The 10555-nt window shown below is 40.5% G+C and overlaps 1 protein-coding gene and 1 long non-coding RNA gene across 4 annotated transcripts in view; one reads left to right on the top strand and one right to left on the bottom strand.

Annotated features, from left to right (window-relative positions):
• The window catches only part of LOC116692254 (uncharacterized), an 11524-nt gene that overhangs the window by 747 nt on the left and 222 nt on the right, over positions 1 to 10555 (top strand). Inside the window, exon 2 of the long non-coding RNA XR_004332671.1 lies at positions 3477 to 3483. This is a non-coding gene — a long non-coding RNA (uncharacterized LOC116692254). The remainder of the gene's footprint in view (positions 1 to 3476; positions 3484 to 10555) is intronic.
• Positions 823 to 8669, bottom strand: tp53inp2b (tumor protein p53 inducible nuclear protein 2b). 3 transcript variants are annotated; one of them, XM_032520395.1, is made up of 4 exons: positions 8373 to 8669; positions 4387 to 4749; positions 3116 to 3677; positions 823 to 3006 (listed from the first exon to the last, which is right to left on the bottom strand). In XM_032520395.1, exons 2-4 carry the CDS (start codon positions 4508 to 4510, stop codon positions 2739 to 2741), a joined length of 954 nt encoding a protein of 317 aa, XP_032376286.1. In that variant the 5' UTR covers positions 4511 to 4749; positions 8373 to 8669; the 3' UTR covers positions 823 to 2738. The 3 variants fall into 3 exon arrangements, with proteins under 3 accessions (XP_032376286.1, XP_032376285.1, XP_032376287.1); XM_032520394.1 differs by having other exon boundaries at positions 3116 to 3680; positions 8373 to 8668; XM_032520396.1 differs by having other exon boundaries at positions 3116 to 3272; positions 8373 to 8666.

Here is a 10555-nt window from a genome sequence, read left to right on the forward strand (position 1 = left end):
ACACACACACACACACACACACACACACACACACACACACAAACAATCTCTCATTATTACCCTGTTTTCTTTCTGTATGTATTTTACAACAAACAAACAACTAACACAACTTGGAAACACAATCAGTCAGAATAGTAATAGAGAGCATTATCTATGTGTGTGTTTGTGTGTGCAGGTTAGACACATCCCATCAGATCCATCTCGTGCACCATTGGGAGGAATCAACAGGATACATAATAGTCATCTTTAAACAGAATAACATATACAATTCATATTATATCATACATTAACAGAAGTTGGATGGATAAAACAGTCATGTATAGAATTATTGGCAGAAATGAAAAGCATGTGGTATAATTCATTCATGGGAAAATAATGTGTTTTACTCATCTAGATGATCTAAACGAGACAAGACATTTCCATTTTCCAGACAATCTGACATGAATCCCCAGACAATATGTCCTTTGAACACTTTGTATTAAAATCATGTCATTGTACATAGCCACACCTGCATCCATACAGCTGTGCTAAGTGGACCCTCTGGAGGGCAGTATTTGCCTATAGCATATCAACTCTAAATCTAGTGCTGTTTTATGGTGCATCTCGAAGAGATAAGACTGAAGTTGGGGCAAACACTGCTTTTGGCCAATGAAATGCCCTCTTGATTTTATAATGAGCACAGAGGTGAGGCAGAGAGAGGATTCTCATTAGTCCCATTGGACACAATGTTGTGGACTCAAGTCCTGAGAGGCTTTGACATTTAACGGAGCATTTTATATTGTTTTGTAATATTTACAACAGAATTACCATTATTCTTGTTTGTTTTTTAAGAGTTTCTACCAACGTGTCAGTACACCTTCTCACACACAGTTTTAATCAAAACAAAAAGAAAATAATTGTCACAAAAGAAAAACAAGCACACACCACACTGCTAAAACTTTGACTCACAAAATGTATGACAGTGCAAACTTACATCCATGTCTCAAATAATTTACAAACATTAGTATGCACTTCAGCACCATTGTTTACTATTGTTGTTGAATACATATCAGAAAGCTAGATTTTTAAGTGGAAACTGTTAGAGCTGGATGTGCTAACGAGAAAGTGGACAGCAATGGAGTAGATGTTAGAGCGCAATGGGTTGGTACGACCATATGCAAGACAATTAGGCTTGTTGACAGTTGCCTCCTGGGCGGTCAGTGATTTTTCAATGAAATGGACTGATGTGTAAATAGGTTGTACTTTCGTTTTGGTGTTCACATGGATAACGTAAGATCACAGCACACACTACGGATGAAAATGGCTGATGTGTGCTGGGCACATTACTTCAGTCTACAGATCACACATTTAATGATCATCATGCGGTGTATTAACCACAGGGAGCTTTTTTTTTTTTTTTTTTTTTTTTTTTTTTTTTTAATTTGTTGGCCTTAAAAGCCAAAAGTGTACTTTGTCTGAGAGAAACAAGCTTTTTTTTCTGTCTTTGGTGGAACTATGCAGAGAGAGACTGTGAAATGACATTTGATTTACAAGACAAAATAAGCAGAAAACAATGTCACAAAACGAAATAAAGAGTTGCCATCAATACCGCTCTGCACTTACTATAACCTGCCATACCCTGTAACCCAAAGGCAAGTCCTGTATCCTTTCCCTTGAACTCCATTTATACTCCTTATACATTTTTTCTATTTATATATTTATTAAGGATGCCCATAACACCAATCTTCACATTCACAAAAACGGTTAGGGTTAGCCTTAGTCTTTATCCAGAGCAACACAGATGAAACATTCAAAACAAGGGTCATTTTCTAAATGCTCACAGGCTGCTCACAGGGTTACATAACACTTTCCTATGACTGTTTCATGTTAACCACATTCTTTTTAACGTCGAGTTCTGATTCATGACATTACTCTTTAGTCTGTTTTGCTCTCTCGCCATCTTCTACTTGCTCTCACCCTTCACAAAGAGAAGACAGAAATATCACAATATTTGTTTCCTATGATGAAACAGGTTGCCCCATGCCTTGTCTTTTACTTTACATGTTGACAGACCGAACTGGAGAGAAACAAAGTCGAATGATTTTCCTCTCCTTCTCGTCACCAACGGTATATCCTTCCACCTTTTCTGAAAATATAAATCACCTGTGTACCAAAGCTTTTGAATACACGATGGATTAACTTGTCTCTGTCTTGCATGGTTTCCACCAGAAACATCTTAAAGTACACTAGGTGTTTTAAATTTCAAATCAGGATCTCCAAATTCAAAACAGTACTTTAGGGATTGCAGTATTTATTATTTAAAAAACATGCCTTAAGGAAGAGTGTAAGAAAATAATATTTTACTAAGACAGGAGAAAAAAAATCAATAGAGCTAAAGTTTTTGTTGTTTTCTCAGACATTATTGTTTCTAAGTATAACCTGTATCAATATTATGACGACATTTTTAGTTTTAGTTTGGATACTGCAATAGACAACAACTATAATGAAGGTATGGAACTACTCAGAGGGCTTGGTTCATAACAGCAGAACGGGGGCACAGAACTACCAGGTGGAGTTAGTTTGTGACTATTAGACCAAAATAAAAAGCTGGTCAACTGGTATCTGAGTGTAATATGATATAATGTGCAGAAATGAAAGCAAATATGCAATGGGTGAATACATTTAATAGTGTGTCTTGGAGTTGACTATGTACTACTAATGCCCTCAGAGTAAACAATGCCCCCTGGTTGCTGGGGAGTTTAGTGGCAGATGTTACGCTTGCTGGGTTGGTGAAGGAAGGTGTTTCTGGCGTGGGCTGCGTGGCGAGGAACCTGCTCTCTGGTGCGGTTTTGGCGTTGGATGCGGTTACGGCCCAGATGGCGTCGCTCGAAGCGGGCTTTGTTACGCTGGACCCTGGCCACTTGGGTGACCTTGGCCAGAGCTCCAGCCTGGGCAGCTGCTCCACGGCTCACCCTGGTGGGCATAGTGCTGCGGCTGGCGGGGGCACCAGCTGGTTCTGCCACTCTGCTGTGAGGGGAAAGAAAAAATAAAGGTGTGATTGTTGAGAAAGTTGTGCTGATGCTGAAAAAGCAGTTAACGGTCAAGTGTGGCCAGCATATGGAACGCCATTCCTGACCTCACGCTGCTCGCCAGGCTGACAATGCTTTCCTCTCCCACCACAGACAGGTTGCTGTTGGAGACCATGGAGAAGTTGCTTGGTGAGACGTACACAGACATGCTGGGGTGCTCAATGAGCAGGTCCTCCATTGGGCTGGCCTCCGCTGTGGCTCCCTCTGCAGTGAAACAGGGGGGAGGGGTGACAAACCAGCTCTCATCCATGCAGCCTCTCTCTGGACCTGCTCTATTTCTACCCCCACAATCACTTCCAGAGCCAGGGGACAATGACGGGGTGGAGGACGGCGTGGACAGTCTGCCCCGTCTTGGCAAGGTCACAGGTGTGGTGGCACCTGAATCTGACGAGCTAGTGCTTGGACAAGACAGGGGGTCTGATAGTGCTACTGCACCTCGTGCCCGGCCTTTATGTGTCCTGCGGCGCTTGTGAGGGGGAAGGGGAATAGGGGCCGGGCAGTCAGTCCTTGTATGTGTGACTTGATGATTTGATAAGTTACTGTCTGGGAATGATTGCGTAATCAGTGGGGCTCCCGTCTCATCCTCCGCTTGCACCATGCAGTCAGATTCTTCTGAGCACATGGCAGCAATGAGACGGTCAATAAAGACAGATGTTTAAGGCGGGAGGATGTTGCAAAAATGATGCAGATGTGGTACATTTTCAAAAAGCCATGCAGGTTGAAAGGGGTAATTTTTTAGGGATCACATACACACACGCACACATACCAGTGTGGGTAATGTAAGGGAGTTTTAAAAAATTGGAGGAGGGGAAGAAGAGGGGGTAAGGAAACACAAAACATAAAAGAGTCACATCATTAGTTGTGTTGACCCTCTAAGGTTGTGATTATGCCAGTGACATAATGTTTGTCTTGACTCTCCTGAGAGGTACTTTTATGTTGCTTTTGATGTTTGGTTGGCTTCTGAAAAGGCACTAAAGCAAATTTTCATACTCAATCATTGCCTTTATTATGATTGAGATCATTAACAAAGAGGAAGGAAATGTATGTTCACAGAGAATTATGTGTTTCCATCAACTGACAGACAACACTTTTGGTATTGCAGCAATATGGGTGAACAGCGGAGTAGTTGCGCCACGCCCCAACTGGTTCTTCACCTCACCCCATCATCCCCATCATTACTTCTAGACTTCAAATGTTAGTCAGTATTATACACATGCAAAGGGAACAGCTACCTCAATCTTTGAACATCAAACACAATTTGACTATTTCCACACCAACCTATCTGAGCCACCATGGCCCTCCCTTTGCAGAGACTCACCAGGCAGGTTGACGAGCATCCATCCCTCTTCGTCGGCCTCCGTCACACAAGGGTTGGGTCCCTTCAGCTCAGCTTCTACCTCTTCTACCTCCCCAAACAACAAGTTGCTCAAACGCTGAAACATGACTGCTTGTTTTGTCAAGTGTTGATGACTTCTTGTTTTGCGCAAAGAAAAAGCTTTAGCTGCCTTTTGAATTTCTTATTTATGTTTAGGAATCGCTTGTTGCTTTTTTAAGCAATTCTGTTTTTTTTTGTCTCTTTTTTTCCACTTGAAGCCCTTTGCTGGATCTCGGTCTTGACAAACAGGAGTGGACAGGCTTCAGTAGTGCAAATGTAAGGATTCACTTGGTTTGGAGCAAAGGCCTGGAGATAGAGAGAGAAAGAAGAGGGTGGTCAGTGGTAATCAGAAGAAGATTACTTCACTATCAACACACTTTCTGTAAAAAGACAATAAAAGAGAAGTCACTTATTGGGTTAATTTTCAACTGCTTAGTAAGGGAACACTAGATATGCCCAATGAGCAACATGTGTAGTAAGAGCTTCAAGTTATTTCAAGACACATTACAACAATTTGGGACTACTTTAGACTCAAACCACAAAGCACTTTGACCTGTAGTGTAATGACAAGTTGACAAGCCTACAAACAATGTGCCATAAAATCCAGAAGACCATTGCTGTATAGCTTGCATATTAGATGAACTGGGGATCTTAAGATCGGCTTGAATAAAGCAACTCATTTCCCACTTTTAATCAAAGTAATTAAACAGCACTAAGGCTAGCAAGAAGCTGGTGGACAATGTCTGCACTGCACTTCCCTCCCCCCGTGAAGTTAGGATGACCAATCAGCACAGGTTCAGGACAGATGGACAGGCCAGAGAAGAAGAAGAGGAGGAGGTAAAAGGTGAAAGGAGGTAATACAAAAGTCAAACAAAGTGAATGTCCACAATGTTGAGAGGCAAAGACAGAAAGCAGTAATTAGGACAGAAGGTGCTGAGGCCAAGGTAAAGTGTGTGAATGTGAACACGATGATGTAATGTTGAATAGATGTTTGAACCACCATAGCTTACAAGACTAACCCTTTCATGTTCAAAGGCTGAGTTGTATGTGTGAGTGAAGAAGAAGAAGGAATGACTGAAGAGATCACAGAGAGCAAACCTCTGCCAACACTTTCTCACACACTTAAAGATATCTCTTGATTATTTAGGTAAAATTGATTCCTTCCCATATGCTTTTATGTCTGCATTGGTTTTTTTTGTGTAGTAGTTTCAAAGTTGCAGAGGTTTAAATTCCAGATCATAAACTATTTCAGTCCACAATCTATCTGACCCACCGCCTGATCTGTCTTTACAGAAATCCAATATGTGCCTCTGACTTTCAACTATTTCACCGACTGCATGAATGGCTCAAGACATGACAGAGGTTGGGATTAATAAAGAAGCACATATTCAAAGGTGACACACAGAAGGAGATGTGCATGGATGCTTGTTGGGAAGCTGACACTGTTTTGTCCTTATTTGAAGAATCACCATGAACACCAGAAACATAGAAGAAGAGAGCAAAAATATCCTAATCGCAACCATGAAGTATGCTCCTGAGAATTTTGATGTCAGATGGAATAGTCATTTGAACAAATCACTGTCAAAAAGACTGTTGGCTGCAGGGGTGTATGCTTGAAATAGCAAGAGGAAATGAGAGACAAATGAACTGGAGGAAAAAAATGGAACAAAAGCTGCAAAGGTGTGTTAAAAATCCTATTCAGTCAGTTACATAAAAAGGGACATTGTTGTTAAATTCATTTGGGGGGGGGGGGTTTGCAAATGAAAACCAAGAAGATACTAACTGAGTGTGAACCTGTTTTAATGCATTCCTGAACTTAATAAACTGAAGTCATGAGACCACGACCAATCCTGATAAACAAAATTTTAGTGACCTGGCCTGAGACCTGCTTTGCATAAGGTGCAGCAGACATGTACACACTCTCAACATTGACTACATACAGCACTTCCCTGATAAAACTGTTTGGTGGCTGTAGCTGCTACTTCAGGGCTATCTGACTATTGTGAAAATAGTTAATAATACTGCCAATAGAGAACAAATAACCAACACGGATATAGCCTATATCCTGGAGGAGACAGTTCCTCAATGCACGGCATAGGTAGAAGCATTATCTAACAACTACGCCCACTCTGATAAATGTCCTTTGAAATAGAATATATTATATGTGAGAGATGATGGGACAAATATAGAGAGATGTGTTTGAAAACTTGTAGTCAAGACAATGTTTCTAAGATAATATGTAAGTGTGGCTTTCTTGTTTTGTCTTCTATGTCTTTGTCAGTCCTATGTTTCCTTTAATAGTCCTTGCTTTTTTTCCTTATTTGTCCTTATAATGGAGCAACTACACTGTGGTATTAATTAATGGTGGATGTGTACAGAACTATCTTGTGAATATGTTGTTGTAAAATTAAATTGACAGATCATTTAATTCTATTTTTAGGGTACATTTTTAATATCTGGCCTTGGTCAACACATTAAATTAGCCCTCTAGGCTAATTTTGGCTCATTAACAGTGTTTTTCTGTTGATCAATGAGCATTGTCCCTGTCAAATAAACTAATACATGAGTAAAATCTGGGCAAATCTAATACATTAACCAGATTAAACCTAAAAGACACAATATGACATACACACTACAGCAGAAAGATGTTGCCTTATTCTGATGTAGTCAGTAGGAGTAGCCTACAAACAGGCCTCATATTGGTTTTTATTCAAAAGTCACACTATAAATCAGACTTTACAGGTACAACTGCACATCCTAAAATATGAAAAAGGACCTTGAATTATGGATTATCTTTCTTTTGACATTGGTCGTTTTTTTTTTTAAAGGAGGAGGAGCAGTGCAGGATGGGAGGGGACACACGAAATAAAAACAAGATGCATGTGACGTCATGCGCACGTCACTGACGCTGACAGAGAGGCTCCAGCCTTTTTGGCGACCGAAGAAAAAGGGAGACATCTGAATAGCAAACAGCGAAAATATAAGATATTATGACCGCGTATATGCGACATATATGCTGTTATGGCTCATCTTCATTTTGCTACACTTAACGAAAACAATCCATATGTGACTATAGCTGCTATTGTCGACGGTCATCGTCGGAGTCGAAAGCCATTGACTTTAGCCTCCCAAAAAAATCCTCTGCCACAGCAACAGTGTTTCCATTTAATGCAACACAATTAAAAAACATCAACGTCGGCTTCAGATGGTCGACAGCCGACCAGCCGAGAGAGAAGACAAGACTTTCTGTAGCTACACAGAGTATCCAGATTAAACATGAATTATCCGTATCCTAAGCTCTACAGCTGAAGGGTCAAAGCAATGACAGCTGTGGCTCAGCGACAATGCACGAAGGACATCGGCTGTATAGGCTGATGATAACAGGCCTACATTGTAGCTATTATATTATTTCACAGAATATAAAACAAGGGACTATAACAGAAAACTATTGCAGAAAACCTGAGCCTACAAGGTCCCCGCCTCCCAGAAAAACATCAACATCCGCCATCGACTCCACATCAGCATTTGGTGCAATTTACAACGGCCGCTGCTATTTTGTAATACACATTCGGATGCAGGCTGGTGCCATTTTTTGATATATAGGACCTCGAATCGACCTAATTAAGCCGTTAGGTTTGGGTTGCTATGCTGTTTTCAATCATGACCTAATAATAGGCCATTACCTATTATAACGGAGCAGTCAAATATGGTCTCTTAATGAGTCAGTGACAAACAAAGCTATCTAATTCTACCCATTTCATGATGGCTGATATCTGATATTTTCTGTAGGCCTAGCCTAGAATATTTAGGCTAAGGAATGCGCTCGCTTCACTGGCAGAGACAAATTGATACATCATGAGATCACACAAAACACAAAACACAAAACACACCAAGTTATCAGATTTAAAGCAAAGTAAAGAAGAGCTTACCTGCCTTTGAAATATTATTCAAGTTGTAAACGAGATCTCACACACACAGTAGAAACAACAACAATTCTTAAAGCATAGCTTTAGTCTTTAAGTGAGGTAGTTAAAACATACAAAAATAAATCGCTTTCTTCTTAGAAGAAGGGCTTCGTGTAAAAATGTTACACTGATGTTTTTAGATCATAACATCTGCAGCTTTTTTTCTCCTCTCCTATATTTTTTCCGCTGCAGATTTTCCTTCGGTTTATTGCTGCCTCCAGCTGATCCTCGGATCAGAATGTAGAACGTACAAAACAGCTGATTGTGAGATCACAATACGATCGGCCGTGCCCCTTTCCCCGCCCACACCAAACAAACCAGCCAATCAGAATATTACACAAGCCACAAGCCGGGCTTCTAGGTAACAGGATGGGGGCTGGGCGAGAGGAGCTGTCAACCTGCACCCAGATGAAAACGGTGACTTCACTCAGAGGCTGATCCGGGATCAGCTCGTCCTCATCCCATTCCCGCTGTTTAAAGTCACGGCTGGGGGATGGTAAACAGATCCTGAGTCTGCGCTCACAAAGACTACACAATACAAATACAACTCTTCTGTAGAAAGAAACGATAAATATCTGTTAACCAGCTACAGAAAAAACAAACAAACACCAGATCTGAGGCTGTTGCAACTAACCTATAATATTACCTCCTTAAACTGCATACATTTTTAGTGATTGTTTTTTCATCAGGTGCTGAATATTGACAGAGTAACTTAATCTTCTTTGCATATTCTCCTCTTGAGTTATACAATTGATCCAAAACAAATGCTCATGCCAACCTTGGATATACACATTATTGACTAGTCCCAGTTCACCAACCACATTAGCTTTCCTTATGCAGTGATACTGGGAATGTTACTTTACATTTTCTTTGTAAATAGAGCTCTTTCCCCTCCCCCTAAACATCCATTTTTTTAACTATGACTTGGTTGGAAGAACTTCCATGTGCCACTCAATCTATATAAACCAATCAGAAATGTTTTTTTTCTGAATGCAGCATTTGATTAACCAATGAGCTGTGGAGAGGTTTTACAAACCCTGGTGGTCACTTTTACACTCTGCAGTGTGCTGTGAAGCTTTGAGAATACCCATTGCCTTTTATCATTGCAGATTGATCCAAACTGGTGACTTTGTGTGTGTTTGTGTGTGTGTGTGTGTGTGTGTCTCTCTAGGTGAGAGATCATCCTGTGTTGTGTTTAAATGAAGTCCATAGAGTATTCTCACGTGTACTTTAATGGATTTAAGCCAATAGGGTATACTCACCGCGTGCTTGTGTTCATATCGTGTATGCTTGTGTACATGTGTCAATATGTGCATGTTAATGTCCACATATTAATGTGCTGACATGGCTTGATGCAGAAGAGGGAATTATTTTAGTAAAGCTGGGAGCACTTAACTTAATGTATCTCCAAAGACTGGCCACAACAACTGGGTTTCAAGATCTCTGAGGCTGTACTCTAGTCTGCACAAACCTGGACCTGCACATTACTCTGTACTGTACCAGGGTTTTGGATGTCGTCCTTGTTATCCAGTAGGTCCAACATAACTGATTGTGTTTGATTTTAACCCTAGAGAAACAGGAATGCTATCAAATTTAGGGGAAGCCGGTAGTTTAACCAGGTTAATGACAGAAACATGTATCTGTATGTGATGTCTTTATTTATGACTGTAATCTGAAAAAAACCTGTTTGTTTCTCCATGGCCAAAGGGACACATAGCTACTTGTCAAAAAGATACTGTCATTACTGTGTGCAGATTATACAATACTAATGCTAAGTGTAAAGTGTACTGTTCACCAATCTTTAATAATGTCAAATGGGATTAACAGAAACTCTGGGTGTGGAGCATACTTTAGCATTTGGCAGTGGACCTAAAATGACTGTGTTTTGTTACAGGGCTATGCATAGCACTTATAGATTTCAGTATGGTATTTCATATTTTATAACACATGTAAATGTGCTTGGGAGTGATCAGGTTGACTACTTTGTCTGCCATAGACCATGTCACTTTATTATCAGTGGTGAGAGACGATAACAAGCGTCCAGCACAGCATGAGCTCTCTAAAGGAAGGATGATAAGGTTTCGGCTATACAATTACCAGGTGCTAGGCAACACACACACACACACACACACACACACACACACACA

This window comes from Etheostoma spectabile, chromosome 7 (genome assembly GCF_008692095.1).
Source record: "Etheostoma spectabile isolate EspeVRDwgs_2016 chromosome 7, UIUC_Espe_1.0, whole genome shotgun sequence".
In the NCBI taxonomy this organism is placed as follows: Eukaryota; Metazoa; Chordata; class Actinopteri; order Perciformes; family Percidae; genus Etheostoma; species Etheostoma spectabile.